The sequence below is a fragment of the Nerophis ophidion genome, linkage group LG09, assembly GCF_033978795.1.
Source record: "Nerophis ophidion isolate RoL-2023_Sa linkage group LG09, RoL_Noph_v1.0, whole genome shotgun sequence".
In the NCBI taxonomy this organism is placed as follows: Eukaryota; Metazoa; Chordata; class Actinopteri; order Syngnathiformes; family Syngnathidae; genus Nerophis; species Nerophis ophidion.
The window spans coordinates 36,131,419-36,148,135 of NC_084619.1; the positions used below are offsets into that span (position 1 = coordinate 36,131,419).

Here is a 16,717-nt window from a genome sequence, read left to right on the forward strand (position 1 = left end):
TTTTACTGCTTATTCCCTTTCGGGGTCACGGGGGGCGCTGGCGCCTATCTCAGCTACAATCAGGCAGAAGGCAGTGTACACCCTGGACAAGTCGCCACCTCACCGCAGGGGACACATTCTAAAGGTTAGTATTTTTTAACAATAACCCTTTTTGTATCAATGTATGCCATTTGTGGATGTTAGGAAATACTTAAAATAGAATAATGATCAATCTATTTTTTCACGCTTATGTTGCCAAATTCGAAGTTTGTTCCCTGGAAATACCTTGTCACTGCATCACTTTTTTTGTTTGTTTTGGAGTTAGCTTACCCTCATATTGGTCATGGTTTGTTTAATATGGACATGTTTGACAAAGTATATTGAGGAACATCCTATGCTTACACTTAGTGTTATGTTTTTATTAATTTGTTAATATAATATTTATATTATTATATTTTATTGTTAGGTATATTTTATCATGTTTTATACTGTATATATATATATATATATATATATATTTATATATATACATACATACATTTCCTACCGTTTGTTCCCTTAGGGGTCGCGGGGGGCCATACTCAGCGGAAATCAGGCAGAAGGCGGAGTACACCCTGGACAAGTCGCCACCTCATCGCAGGGCCAACACAGATAGACTGACAACATTCACACTCACATTCACACACTAGGGCCAATTTAGTGTTGCCAATCAACCTATCCCCAGGTGCATGTCTTTGGAAGTGGGAGGAAGCCGGAGTACCCGGAGGGAACCCACGCAGTCACAGGGAAAACATGCACAGAAAGATCCCGGGCGCAGGATCAAACCCAGGAACTTAGTATTGTGAGGCAGACGCACTAACTCCTTTTCAACCGTGCTGCCCTATTATTTATCTTTATATCTATATGTATTGTAGCTAAGATAGGCACCAGTGTCCACCGTGACCCCAAAAGGGAATAAGCGGTAGAAAATGGATGGAAATGGATCTATATGTATTGTAGCTAAGATAGGCACCAGTGTCCACCGTGACCCCAAAAGGGAATAAGCGGTAAGAAATGGATGGATGGATGGATATCTATTAGGGGTGTGGGAAAAAATCGATTCGAATACGAATCGAATCGTTTACGTTGTGCGATTCGGAATCGATTCTCATCTTTAAACAATCTATAGTTATTTTATTTTTAATTTTGATTAATTTATTTTTTTTATCAATCCAACAAACCACTACCTAGCAATACCATAACAATGCAATCCAATTCCACAACCAAACCTGACCCAGCAACATTCAGAACTGCAATAAACAGAGCAATTGAGAAGACAAAAACATGACACATAACAAACCAAAAGTAGTGAAAAAAAAATGAATATTATCATCAACAGTATCAATATTAGTTATAATTTCAGCATAGCAGTGATTTAAAATCCCTCATTGACATTATCATTAGACATTTATGAAAATAAAAAAAGAACAATAATGTCACAGTGGCTTACACTTGCATCGCATCACATAAGCTTGACAACACACTGTGTCCAATGTTTTCACAAAGATAAAAGAAGTCATATTTTTGGTTCGTTTAATAGTTAAAACAAATTTACATTATTGCAATCAGTTGATAAAACATTGTCCTTTACAATTATAAAACCTTTTTTTTTTTTTCTACTACTCTGCTAGCATGTCAGCATACTGGGGTAGAACCTGCTGAAATCCTATGTATTAAATGATTACGGAATCGTTTTGAATCCGAAAAATATTGTTTTTGAATCGAGAATCTAATCGAATCGAAAAATTTGATATATTATCGAATCGTGACCCCAAGAATCGTTATTGAATCGAATCGTGAGACACCCAAAGATTCACAGCCCTAATATATATATATATATATATATATATATATATATATATATATATATATAAATATATATATATATATATATATGTATATATATATATATATATATATATATATATATATATATATATATATATATATATGTATATATATATATATATATGTATATATATATATATATATATATATAAATATATATATATATATATATATATATATATATATATATATATATATATATATATCCCAGGCTCTGGATCTTTCTGTGTGGAGTTTGCATGTTCTCCCCGTGAATGCGTGGGTTCCCTCCGGGTACTCCGGCTTCCTCCCACTTCCAAAGACATGCACCTGGGGATAGGTTGATTGGCAACACTAAATTGGCCCTAGTGTGTGAATGTGAGTGTGAATGTTGCCTGTCCATCAGTGTTGGCCCTGCGATGAGGTAGCTAAACTAGCCGCTAAGATAGCTTTAAACAACACAGAGAAATTGATGCTTAGTAAAGTTTCAAAAGCCTGGAACCACTTTGCAGCAGAAAGTAAGCAGTGCTTTACAGTATATCAACATGTAGATTATTAAGAGACTGGAGAGAAGATAATATGACAACTGCTGGTGTCTCAGCATTGTCACAGTCTATACACGACACGCATGACTAGGGTGGATCGATCCGTAAATTGGTGGTGTGGATACCCAGGGTAGTACCAGCATAATGGATAGGAGAGTGATTAGGTCGACATTTTTTTTACCGTATTTTTCGGATTACAAGTCGCTCCGGAGTATACGTCGCACCGGTCGAAAATGCATAATAAAGAAGGAAAAAAACACATATAAGTCGCACTGGAGTATAAGTCGCATTTTTGAGGGAAATTTATTTGATAAATCCCAACACCAAGAATAGACATTTGAAAGGCAATTTAAAATAAATAAAGAATAGTGAACAACAGGCTGAATAAGTGTAAGTTATGTGACGCATAAATAACCAACTGAGAAGGTGCCTGGTATGTTAACGTAACATATTATGGTAAGAGTCATTCAAACAACTATAACATATAGAACATGCTATACGTTTACCAAACAATCTCTCACTCCTAATCGCTAAATCCCATGAAATCTTCTTCCTCGATGTCACTTCTAAACAACTCTGCCAACTCCAAAGGTATGCGCCGCTTCCTCTTGTCGTTTTCTGCTGCATATTTCACTACGTCCAGCTTGTAATCTGCAGTACATGATCTCCTTTTCGGTGCCATTTTTGTTCAGCCCTTCTCAGTTTTTATAAGTTACCGCCAATGTTGAAATGATCCATTTTAATAGCTACGGCAGTAGCATAAAGTAGTTAGTAGTTAGCATTCCATGACCCACAATGCACTTCTGCCATGACCCTCCCCCGCCGAATTCTTATTGGTTGACGTGTGTGTGACGATTGCTGACATTTTCTACATTTCTTCCGCGAATGAGATAAATAATATTATTTGATATTTTACGGTAATGTGTTAATAATTTCACATATAAGTCGCACCCCCGGCCAAACTATGAAAAAAACTGCGACTTATAGTCCGAAAAATACGATACTCAAAATCTTTTATTTATCCTTTTTATAAGTGTTTATTACAAACCCTGTTTCCATATGAGTTGGGAAATTGTGTTAGATGTAAATATAAACGTAATACAATGATTTGCAAATCCTTTTCAACCCATATTCAGTTGAATATGCTACAAAGACAACATATTTGATGTTCAAACTCATAAACTTTTTTTTTTTTTTTTTGCAAATAATCCTTCACTTTAGAATATGATAACAGCAACACGTGACAAAGAAGTTGGGAAAGGTGGCAATAAATACTGATAAAGTTGAGGAATGCTCATCAAACACTTATTTGGAACATCCCACAAATTGTGCAGGCTTATTGGGAACAGGTGGGTGCCATGATTGGGTATAAAAACAGCTCCCAAAAAATGCTCAGTCTCTCACAAGAAAGGATGGGGCGAGGTACACCACTTTGTCCACAACAGCGTGAGCAAATAGTCAAAAAGTTTAAGAACAACGTTTCTCAAAGTGCAATTGCAATAAATTTAGGGATTTCAACATCTACGGTCCACAATATCATCAAAAAGTTCAGAGAATTTGGAGAAATCACTCCACCTAAGCGGCATGGCCGGAAACCAACATTGAAAGACCGTGACCTTCGATCCCTCAGACGGCACTGTATCAAAAACCAACATCAATCTCTAAAGGATATCACCACATGGGCTCAGGAACACTTTAGAAAACCACTGTTCCAGTTCCAGCAAGGTTTTAATGGTCCAGAAACACTGGTTATCATTGCAGTATAGCTTGGTTGGTAGAGTGGCTGTGCCAGCAACGTGAGGGCAACCAGGTTCGATCCCCGCCTCCGCCATCCTAGTCACTGCCGTTGTGTCCTTGGGCAAGACACTTTACCCACTTGCTCCCAGTGCCACCCACCCTAGTTTAAATGTAACTTAGAAATTGGGTTTTCACCATGTAAAGCGCTTTGAGTCACTAGAGAAAAGCGCTATATAAATGTAATTCACTTCACTTCACTTCACTGTCACTAAATACAGTTTGTCGCTACATCTGTAAGTGCAAGATAAAGGTCTACTATGCAAAGCGAAAGCCATTTATCAACAACACCCAGAAAAGCCGCCGGCTTCTCTGGGCCCGAGATCATCTAAGATGGACTGATGCAAAGTGGAAAAGTTTTCTGTGGTCTGACGAGTCCACATTTCGAATTGTTTTTGGAAATATTCGATATCGTGTCATTCAGACCAAAGGGGAAGCGAACCATCCAGACTGTTAATGACGCAAAGTTCAAAAGCCAGCATCTGTGATGGTATGGGGGTGCATTAATGCCCAAGGCATGGGTAACTTACACAACTGTGAAGGCACCATTAATGCTGAAAGGTACATACAGGTTTTGGAACAACATATGCTGCCATCTAAGCGCTGTATTTTTCATGAACGCCCCTGCTTATTTCAGCAAGACAATGCCAAGCCACATTCAGCACGTATTACAACAGCGTGGCTTCGTGAAAAAAGAGTGCGGGTACTTTCCTGGTCCGCCTGCAGTCCAGACCTGTCTCCCATCGAAAATGTGTGGCGCATTATGAAGCGTAAAATACGACAGCGGAGACCCCGGACTGTTGAACGACTGAAGCTCTACATAAAACAAGAATGGGAAAGATTTCGACTTTCAAAGCTTCAACAATTAGTTTCCTCAGTTCCCAAACGTTTATTTAGTGTTGTTAAAAGAAAAGGTGATGTAACACAGTGGTGAACATGCCCTTTCCCAACTACTTTGGCACGTGTTGCAGCCATGAAATTTTAAGTTAATTATTATTTGCAAAAATAAAGTTTATGAGTTTGAACATTAAAATATCTTGTTTTTGTCGTGCATTCAATTGATAATGGGTTAAAAAGGATTTGCAAATCATTTTATTCCGTTAATGTTTACATCCAACACAATTTCCCAATTCATATGGAAACGGAGTTTTTAAATACAAATCCTGGACACAGAAGAACTTTAAGGGAAAAACCAAAATATTTAAATGAGTAGTAGATAGTCATTTTTACTTTTGTTTAGTGATTGTCTTTATTTTGCTCAAACAATTGTATGTAATAAAAGAGAATAAGGAATAAGGAAATGGGATTGTGCTGAAAATTTGAATTTCCCCTCAGAGATTAACAAAGTATTTCTGATTCTGATACTGATTCTTCCCTCAGGCCATCAGACTCTTGAACGCATCATATTAATTCCCTCAATTCTTCCCAAAAACTGATTAACTTGCTGGAATATAAAGACAATAGACGTGGATGCATAGACAAAAGTTTAATATGTTAATCTGAACAGTAATCTATCTATTTATAACTGCACCTTATTGCTCTTTTATCCTGCACTACAACGAGATAACGCAACAACATTTTGTTTTTATCTGTAATTTAAAGTTCATATTTGAACAACAATAAAAGGAAGTCTAAGTGTAAGTCTATTTTCATTGAGTGTATTGGTCCAGAGTATCCTACCTTGTACTTCACTTTGTTCTTATGCTGATATTTGTGTCACTCAAAAATATGTAGCTTTCTAAATGTTATTATATACATCTTACTTATTGATAGTAAAACGTGTTATTTTGTTTGACAATTTTGCTTATAATTGTTTTAATGACTATTTTGTTGAGACAAGATGTTACAGATAAATATGGCACTTTAAAAAAAATGTACATAGCAGTATTTGTCTTATTTTCCACAAACCGTGTTTATTTGTGAAATATATTAAAATGAAGCATAATGTGTTTTATTTATGACACCAAAATTGACATTAAGACATCTTTCCTTTTAGCCTTTGTCAGTCAGTACGTCTGTTTAAGCCCCTGTCTCTTCTTTAGAGCGACCCATTGACCTACCATCACAATAAAGACAGTTCACAGGTGACGTCGCCGTCATGTCTCATACAAAGGTGAAGAGACACGTGACTTTCGGGTTACTTGTGTCTGCGTGTGTGTTTGGGGTCCCGACAGTGCTGACCTATCGTCCTTTCAGTGAGCAGTGCAGGGATGGCCCAGGTGAAAGTAACAGGGGAGGCTGTGAGAAACCACCAGGATTGTGTTGAGGTGTTCTCGGACTTGGCGACTGTTAGCTCCACTGAAGGTAAGTTAAAAAAAAATCTCAATTTAATGTAGTCTGTCTTTAGTTGATTCATTTTGAACAGGAGCATTCTGGTATTTTCTGATAAAAGATTAGTATTTTATCCATAATAAATAATACTGTAGGCCTACATGCCTACCAAAAACACATAAACAGTTTGAATAATAACATTTACTACACAATGTTCAGCCAACAAACTAAACATTTCCCTTTAATCAAAGACATTTAAATTTGCATCTAATATTGGAATATTTCAACGAGAGGTTGCATGTTGTACCTCCTAAATCGATATATTCCCGACTAAGAACAATTTTTTATTTTATTTTTAAGTATGATGTTCTCAATGTCCACAATTTTAAAAACTTGTTTACACAATTAAGGGTTTATTAGTAATGTTTTGTGTCATTATAGAAATCATTGATAAAGCTATATTTATTTAAATAAACAGTATTCAATATTAAAAGTGCAGATGGCAAAGCAAGCATGTTGTATATCTAAAAAAAAATGTGCCAAATATAATTTTAAAAAATTAAATACTTGTTTGTAAAAACTACATTATGTTCTAAAAATAAAGTTATAAAGAATGTTCAAAAAAATTACAGCAAAAATGTGTAATGTAGTTGAAATGTTGATGCTGATAACACAAATCTGACCTGAAGACGTTTTTTTATATACACAAACTTCTCAGCATATTATTGGTTTTAGTCGTCGTACCTAAATATTTCACACATATTACCAGCCAAAGAAACCACATTTTTCATTTTGAAGCATTGCTGCAGGTGTTATTTTCTTTAATTTATTAATGGATATCATATGCTGTATATAGCCTTGGCCACAATGAGCCCTTATAATGCAAGGATTTACGTAAGTTACTAGAGTGCAAATATTCAAAAAAGAAAAAGGGACTTTATGAAAGCAATCATCAAATTGACAAGGCCAACAGAGTCGTGCACTTTGACAAATGAGTGACTTTGCTGCTAGTTGTGGTCATAATCTGCATCAAATCCCTCAGTTTCTGGTATCTCTTTCTCACGAGCTTGTGTTTGGCAACTAAATCTCTCTCGCTCTCAGGTTGCTTCATGCCAGTGGGAACTATACAGTCCGTCTAATCCTTCTTTTATCGAAACAGTCGTAGGTGACCTTACGAGTTAAGTCAAGCTTTCTGCGAGATGGGAGCTGGGCTACACCAGGACATCATGAAACAAGAGCTGAAGAGTTGTCCTTAAAGTCAACGTCTGTGAAAAATCTCACCATCTTTTTTAACCTCGAAAACAGAAATTGGAGATTTATCGTGTGCGACCTCCACGGCTGTAGGTGTCAGCCGACGGAGTAGAGCCTTTCAGTCTCCAACGAGGAGACGCCTGCGCACTACTTTCAGCCACAAGCAGCTGGAACATCTTGAGATGGCCTTTGGACAGAACCAGTATCCTGACATCTACTTCAGAGAGGAGCTTGCACGAATCACCAAGCTCAATGAAGCCCGTGTACAGGTATATGAATATATACACACACACACACACACACACACATGCATGCACACACATCACACATTCTTGTATGTTACCTTCTTGAGACCCTCGAAAAATGCCTACCCTTTCTAGATAGACAGAGATTTGTATTTACAACATTAATAATATATACATACTATGCAAATATAAAAAAAGGTAAGCTTTTATTTAATTTACTTTTTTTGGTTTTATTTTTTGGTTGTAATTGTTTTTTAATCATCATTATTGATTGATTGATTGATTGATTGAAACTTGTATTAGTAGATTGCACAGTACAGTACATATTCCGTACAATTGACCACTAAATGGTAACACCCGAATAAGTTTTTTAACTTGTTTAAGTCGGGCTCCACGTTAATCAATTCATGGTACAAATATATACTATCAGCATAATACAGTCATCACACAAGTTAATCATCATAGTATATACATTGAATTATTTACATTATTTACAGTCTGGGGGGTTGGATGAGGAGGGTTTGGTTGATATCAGCACTTCAGTCATCAACAATTGCATCATCAGAGAAATGGACATTGAAACAGTGTAGGTGTGACTTAGTAGGATATGTAAAGCGAGCAGAGAACATAGTGAGTTCAGATAGCATAGGAACAATTATATACATTAGAAATACATTTTATTATTTACATTTGCTTATTTAGAATCAGGGGAGATGGGATGTGAATGGAGGAGGGTATTAGTAAAGGGTTGAAGTTGCCTGGAGGTGTTGTTTTAGTGCGGTTTTGAAGGAGGATAGAGATGCACTTACTTTTACACCTGTTGGGAGTGCATTCCACATTGATGTGGCATAGAAGGAGAATGAGTTAAGACCTTTGTTAGATCGGAATCTGGGTTTAACGTGGTTTGTGGAGCTCCCCCTGGTGTTGTGGTTATGGCAGTCATTAAGGAAGTAGTTTGACATGTACTTCAGTAACAGGGAGGAGTAGCGGATTTTATAGACTAGGCTCAGTGCAAGTTGTTTTACTCAGTCCTCCACCCTGTTCCAGCCCACTTTGGAGAAGTGGGTAGGGGTGAGGTGTGTTTTGGGGTGGAGGTCTAAAAGTAATCGGACAAGCTTTTTCTGGGATGTTTGGAGTCTAGATTTGAGGGTTTTGGAGGTGCTGGGGTACCAGGAGGTGCAAGCGTAATCGAAAAAGGGTTGAACGAGAGTTCCCGCTAGAATTTTCAAGGTGCTTTTGTTGACCAGATAGGAGATTCTGTAGAGAAATCTAATTCTTTGGTTGACCTTTTTGATTACCTTGGTTGCCATTTTATCACAGTAAAGATTAGCCCCTAGAATGGAACCTTCAAGTTATTACGGTATGTACGTATATATACATACCGTAATAGATTTTCGAGGGGGGCAATAAAATTCGGGAGTTTCCCAGGAACATTGGAAAGGTTGGCAAGTATGCTCACTAGTTGCTCAATGAAGAGTAGAGTTTCACTGACTCACGGGTACTCAACAAAGACTCAAATTTCACTGACACGCGACATGACCAAGACTTGAGTTTCATCAACTCAATGAAGATGAAAACTCAGCAGAAGAACTTGTTGCACAGTTGCGAGATTTTGCGCAAGCGATTTGCGATGGGTGCCTTGAGTGAATCAAATATTCAATTCCCATTATTAAGTGGCTCATATGAACTCAAGTTAGTAAAAGTAATCAAATCTCCAATTATCAACTGACTACAACACATTTGTTCTTTTGGTGATGTTTGCATAATGTTTGTTTCAAACAGAGTGAATGTTGTCCTTAAAGCAAAACGTGCTTAAAATAAAATGTTAGGGGTTGGATTAGTGTATTTATTACCTCTGCCAGGAGGCTATGTCTGTCAGTAAGCAATATAACTCAAGATATTATGAATAGATTTCCATGAAAATTTCAGGAAATGTTCAAAATGGGAGAAGCAACAATTAATACGATTGTGCTGCTGATCTAAATCATTTCAACCACGTTATCGCTTTCATTTTGAGCTTCAACTTGTGTGTATGCTTACGGCACCGCCTCTACCCACAAAAACAAAACAAGTGGTGGACTTAACTCAGTTTCTTTGATTCCGCTCTAGATACAGCAGCTCAAAAAGTTATGCGTACATTTTGCTTACATTTTCAGGAAATGCCAGAAATTGCATTAGGAACAAATGATAACATTTTGGGGGTGATCCGGCACTGTCTGGACTCAGGACCTTTTTATTATTGGAAGTTAGGATTATTTTTACGGAATTAGGTTCAGTTAGACAACTTTAAACAATTTTTGTACTAATTTATTACATGATATTCGAATTAGGTTAGTAAAATTGCAGGATGCCATGAAAGAAGAGTAGAAAAAACAGTAGTGTATAAAAACTGGATCTTAAGTGTTTCATATGAGCATCTTAAAAGAATACATCGTCCTCTCTCCTCTTCCTGGAAAACAATCTGGAATCTTCCTTTATGTGTCAACAGGTGTGGTTTCAGAACAGAAGAGCCAAGCAGCGTAAGCGTGAGCGGGCGTCCCAGAAAGCCCTTTCTCTGGGTGTTATACCAGGCCACAGGGCACTGCTGGGCAGCATGCACGTCCCACCGTCCATGGCTCGGCACTATTATGCTCAACCCCTAGCCACGGTTCTGCCTGCCGCCATGTTCCCCCACCACCCACCACCAGGCAGCCAGTACCCCTGTCCCTCTATGCCACCGCAGGTGACCCCTCAACATCAGCATGAGGAATGGTACAGTCCCCTGAGGAGCAACCTGACACCAACTATGTTCTCCCTGACCTCCATGCAGCCCCTGGACACCTCCCACTGGAGCTGAGCATCTACCAGGAACAAGATTGTTCACCAAACTATAGTTAGGCTGTCGAGTATTAACCAAAACCTCAGTCACATGTCCTTTCTCACATACTGTATTCATGTTCTTGGAGCACCTTTTTTATTATAAAACTATATTACAGCATATCATTAAGATATCAATGTGATAAATAAGAATTGACCTTTGTGTAACAATGACGTTTATGATGTCCATGTCCAAAAAAACTAATATCAGTATTGAATCCAAAATACTGTCTATACAACGATAAAAACACACAGCTTTTGGTTACTTTGGCATGCCATTCCAAAGGGTCCGATGGAGATAGAACTGTACAAAAAAACATAACATTCCATTGAAAATATTTAACTCCAATCGGCTCATCACTCATAGGAGGGGCCATAGAGGTCGGGTGCAGTGTGAGCTGGGCGGAAACCGAAGGCAAGACACTTGGCGGTCCAATCATCGACTACATGAGCTAGCTCTTGGGACGTGGAACATCACCTCACTGGGGGGTAAGGAGCCTGACCTGGTGCGTGAGGTGGAGAAGTTCCGGCTAAATATAGTCGAACTCACTTCAACACACAACAGGGGCTCTGGAACCAGTTCTCTCGAGAAGGGCTGGACTCTCTTCCACTCTGGTTTTGCACACAGTGAGAGGCGACGGGCTGCGGTGGCAATTCACGTTGCTCCCCGGCTCAAAGCCTGCACGCTGGAGTTCAAACCATTAGACAAGAGGGTAGCTTCCCTCCGCCTATGGTTGGGGGTGTGTGTCCTGACTATTTGTGCTTATGCACCAAAAATCAGCTCAGAGTACCTGCCCTTTATGGATTCCCTGGAGGGATTACTGCAGAGTGAACCCTCAGTTGATTCCCTTGTTCTGCTGGATGACTTCAACGCACATATGGGCAACGACAGTGAAACCTGGAGAGGTGTGATTGGGAAGGACGGCCGTCCGGATCTGAACCCGAGTGGTGTTTTGTTATTGGACTTGTGTGCTTGTCACAGATTGTCCATAACAAACACAATGTTCAAACATAAGGGTGTCCAAATATGCACTTGGCACCAGGACACCCAAGGTCACAGTTACATGATCGACTTTGTAGTTGTGTCATCGGATTTGCGGTCTCATGTTTTGGACACTCGGGTGAAAAGAGGGGCCGAGCTTCAAAGTGATTCTGGACCACCATTCGCCGTGTCAGGAAGGGGAAGCAGTGCACCGTGTATGGTGAGGATGTGTGCTGCTGACCTCGACTTCGGATGATGTGGACCGGAGGAGGGAATACTTTGACGATCTCCACAATCCCACCTACACATCTCCCTATGAAGAAGCAGTGCCTGGGGTATCTGTAGTGGGCTCTCCTTTTTCTGGGGCTGAGTTTGCCGAGGTAGTTAAAAAGCTCCTCGGTGGTAAGGCCCGGGGGTAGATGAGACCCGCCCTGATTTTCTTAAGGCTTTGGATGCTGTCTTGGTTGACAAGACTCTGCAACATTGCGTGGACATTGAAGACTGCACCTCCGAATTGGCAGACCGGGGTGGTGGTTCCTCTCTTTAAGAAGGGGAACCGGAGCGTGTGTTCCAACTATCGTGGGATCACACTCCATAGCCTTTCCGGTAAGGTCTATTCAGGTGTACTGGAGAGGAGGCTACGCCATTTAGTCAAACCTCGGATTCAGGGGGAGCAGTGTGATTTTTGTCCTCTCTCTCTCTCTCCAGGGTCGTTGAGGGTGCATGAGAGTTTGCCCAACCAGTCTACATGTGCTTTGTGGACTTAGATAAAGGCATTCGACTGTGTCCCTTGGGAAGTCCTGTGGGGAGTGCTCAGGTTGTATACGGTGTCGGACTGTCTGGCTGTGGCGTTCCGATCCCTGTATCATCGGTGTCAGAGCTTGGTCCGCATTGCCGGCAGTAAGTTGGACCCATTTTCAGTGAGGGTTGGACTCCTCCAGGGCTGGCCTTTGTCACCAATTCTGTTCATAACTTTTATGGACAGAATTTCTAGGCGCGGTCAGGGCGTTGAGGGTATCTAGTTTGGTGGCTGCAGGATTAGGTCTCTGCTTTTTGCAGATGATGTGGTCCTGATGGCTTCATCTGGCCGGGATCTTCAGCTTTCACTGGATCGGTTCGCAGTAGAGTGTGAAGTGACTGCGATGAGAATCAGCAGCTCCATGTACGAGTCCATGGTTCTTGTCCGGAAAAGGGTGGAGTCCATCTCCGGGTTGGGAAAGAGCTCTTGTCCCAAGTGGAGGAGTTCAAGAACCTCGGAGTCTTGTTCACAAGTGAGGGAAGAGTTGATCGTAAAGACGCAGTGCGGCGTATTCAGTAATGCAGTCACTGTATCGATCCGTCGTGGTGAAGAAGGAGCTGAGCCGGAAGACAAAGCTCTCAATTTACCGGTCAATCTACTGTACATTCTCATCCTCACCTATGGTCATGAGCTTTGGGTTATGACCGAAAGGACAAGATCACGGGTACAAGCTGCCGAAATGAGTTTTCTCCGTCAGGGGGCATGGCTCTCCCTTAGAGATAGGGTCAGACGCTCTGTCATCCGTGAGGAGTTCAAAGTAAAGCCGCTGCTCCTCCACATTGAGAGGAGCCAGACGAGGTGGTTCGGGCATCTGGTCAGGATGCCACCCGGACGCCTACCTGGGGAGGTATTTAGGGCATGTCCGACCGGTAGAAGGCCATGTGGAAAACCCAGGACACATTGGGAAGACTATGTCTCTCGTCTGGCCTGGGAACGCCTCAGGATGCCCCGGGAGGAGCTGGATGAAGTGGCTGGGGAGATGGTAGTCTGGGCTTCTCTGCTTAGGCTGCTGCCTCCGCAACCCGACCTCGGAAAAGCGGAAGAAAAATGGATGGGTGAATGGATACCTCGATTCCATGGGATATGGAAGAAGACCTGTCTCACATAAACTTATATATATCAATATGATTTTAATACATGTGCATATATTAATAAATATACAAATACAAATGTAATATACAAATAAATAATTTGCATAAACACGTATTTGTAAATACATTTTTGAGATTTCAAAATATATACAAATAACATTTATAATTAAAGCTGCAAGCAGCGTTGGTCGGGTCCGCCGTTGGCCGCCGCCGCCGTGTCCCGAGTCCCGATCTTAGTCAGACCTACATAGAAGTTTTTATTTCATCACTCTACGACATTCCTAACAGAAGTTACAAGCAGTTTTGTCTGGAAAAAGGTGACGGCTTTTTACAAAACCTTTATTTTGAAGGGGTAATTGCCAACTTCCTGTTGATTTTAACTGAAAGATGCCACCTATCAAAATGTAGGTCTCGGTGAGACCTACATTGAGGTTTTTGTTTCATGTCTGTCCGACATTCCTACCAGAAGTTACAAGCAGTTTTATCTGTTTCCTCTTCCTAGGAGCAGTTTTTTCTGTGTTTTATTCAAAAATTGCAGTAGAGCGCAATTTTGAGTTTTAAGGTTTGGTTTTTTCACTAGATCGCAATTTCTGCCAGTCCTGATGTGTGTGCCAAGTTTGGTGAGTTTTGAAGCATTTTAAGGGGGTCAAATTACAGCTCAAAGAGGCAAAAATAGCGTTTTTTTCAAAAATGTTGCTTTGAATGAGTTTTTGCAAAATTTCTGTTGATTTTGGGTATAGACGTTTTTTATTGGAAATGTAGGTCTAAGTCAGACCTACACAGAAGTTTTTGTTTCATGTCTCTACGACATTCCTAACGGAAGTTACAAGCAGTCTGTTTTTTGTCTCTTCCTAGGGGGCGTTAGCGCGCAATTTTAATTTTTGGGGTTTGGTTGCTTAATAAGTTGGTCTGCCGCTCCATACCGATGTGTGTGTCAATTTTGGTGAGTTTTGAAGCATGTTAAGGGGGTCAAATTAGGGTGCGAAGGTGCGAGCGCGCCTTGGGCTGCTGCCCCCGATCCCCACTGTCGAAGGCGCCTTGCTGCCACTATTTAATGCATTGTGAAAGTAATGCAGTTGTTGTATTGAAGTGAAAATATCAAGCTTTCTGTTGATTTTTGCCAAAGCATGTCAATTATTCAAATGTAGGTCTAAGTCAGACCTACATAGTGGTTTTTGTTTCATGTCTCTACGACATTCCTACCAGAAGTTACAAGCAGTTTTGTCTTTGTTTTCTTCCTAGGAGCAGTTTGTCTGTGCTGTATTCCTAGGGGGCGCTAGAGCACAATTTTGAGTTTTGGGGTTTGGGTTTTTCATTAGCTCGCAATTGTTGCCAGTCCTGATGTGTGTGCCAAGTTTGGTGAGTTTTGAAGCATTTTAAGGGGGTCAAATTACAGCTCAAAGGCAAAAATGACATTTTTTAGGAAACTTTGCGCAGGGCGTCTTTGAAGGCGCGTAAAATCAAAACCTTAAAACTTATCAAAACTTTGATCTATACTTTTATTCAGAAGGGTCCAAACTCTCTCCTGAGCGAGTTTGAAGCCGAAACGACAAACGCGCTCAGAGGACATAACTTTTGAAGAAAGGTGACGGGTTTTCACAAAACTTTTATTTTGAAGGGGTAATTGCCAACTTCCTGTTGATTTTTTCTGCTAGCTGTCAATTATTAAAATGTAGGTCTAAGTGAGACCTACATAGAAGTTTTTGTGTCATGTCTTTCCGGCATTCTTACCGGAAGTTACAAGCAGTTTTGTCTGTGTTTTCCTCCTGTAAGCAGTTTTTTCTGTGTTTTACTCAAAAATTGCGCTAGAGCGCAATTTTGAGTTTTTAAAAAATTTTTTTTCATTAGATCCCAATTTCTGCCATTCCTGATGTGTCTGCCAAGTTTGGTGAGTTTTGAAGCATTTTAAGGGGGTCAAATTACAGCTCAAAGAGGCAAAAATTGCATTTTTTGTGAACATTTTGCTTTGAATGGGTTTTTGCAAAATGTCCGTAAATTTTTGCCCCAGAAGATACAATTATGAAATTTAGGTCGAAGTCAGACCTACATAGAAGTTTTTGTTTAATGCCTCTACGACATTCGTAACGGAAGTTACAAGCAGTCTCTTTTTTTTTCTTCCTAGGGGGCGCTATTGCGCAATTTTGATTTTTATGATTTGGCTGCCTAATATGTTGGGAAGGCATGAAAGACCGACGTGTGTGTCAAATTTGGTGAGTTTTGAAATATGTTAAGAGGGTGAAATTGGGGCGCGACGGTGCGGAAGAAAGAAAGAAAGAATAAAACGCAGCAGGAACAATAGGGTCCTTGCCTATGGCAAAGGAGAGGGCGGACCCTAAATATAAAAATGTGACATACTAAATAATTTGTACAAATAAACGTGTATTTGTATTTATATTTTTGTGATATGAATATAAATATGCTTGATTTTGTCTTTGTATTTGTATTGAATTTGCGTATGTGGATCGCTTTTTTGCTTTTGTCTCGATGAGACATTCCTCCCACAAACCAGATGCACAAATAAATGTGACCTACACATTCCCCTGAACAACCAGCAGAGGGCACTCAATCCTGATCGGACCATCAGGACAAGGTCATTAAACGGCATTGTTACAATAAAATAAGCAACTAGCACGATCTTTCAGATTAACTGGATATATCAGCATGAGCTAATACAATGCTCACATTAGCTAGCTCAGGCAAGTTGTGCGTTCTCTCTCTAAAGACCTGGATTGTTTTTGTGCAGAGAACTCCGGGCATTTTGCATATAATGCTCTGTGACCCAGACCGCTCTGGCTGCAGTTCCCTCTGCTGGTTGTTCAGAGGAGTGTGTTTGTCACATTTATTTGTGCATCTGGTTTGTGGGAGAAATGTCTCATCGACACATAAGCAAAAGAGCGATCCACATTTGCAAAATCTATGTAAATACAAATACAAAATCAAGCATATATAGTTTATATTCAAATCTCAGAAATATATTTATAAATACACATTTATTTATACAAATATTTGATTTATTTGTATGTCACACTTTTATATTT

The 16,717-nt window shown here is 39.8% G+C and overlaps 1 protein-coding gene across 1 annotated transcript; it reads left to right on the top strand.

The window, feature by feature from the left end:
• Nucleotides 1-7,561: 7,561 nt before the first annotated feature.
• prop1 (PROP paired-like homeobox 1) lies at nucleotides 7,562-16,569 on the top strand. The gene is made up of 2 exons (XM_061910903.1): nucleotides 7,562-7,975; nucleotides 10,440-16,569. Exons 1-2 carry the CDS (start codon nucleotides 7,889-7,891, stop codon nucleotides 10,785-10,787), a joined length of 435 nt encoding a protein of 144 aa, XP_061766887.1. The 5' UTR covers nucleotides 7,562-7,888; the 3' UTR covers nucleotides 10,788-16,569.
• Nucleotides 16,570-16,717: the final 148 nt, after the last annotated feature.

Excerpts from the sequence above, each read along its gene's own strand:
- prop1 (XM_061910903.1), top strand. The coding sequence starts at position 7,889 with ATGGCCTTTGGACAGAACCAGTATCCTGACATCTACTTCAGAGAGGAG. Across the intron at positions 7,976-10,439 it reads TCAATGAAGCCCGTGTACAG|GTGTGGTTTCAGAACAGAAG; the intron begins GTATATGAATAT and ends ATGTGTCAACAG.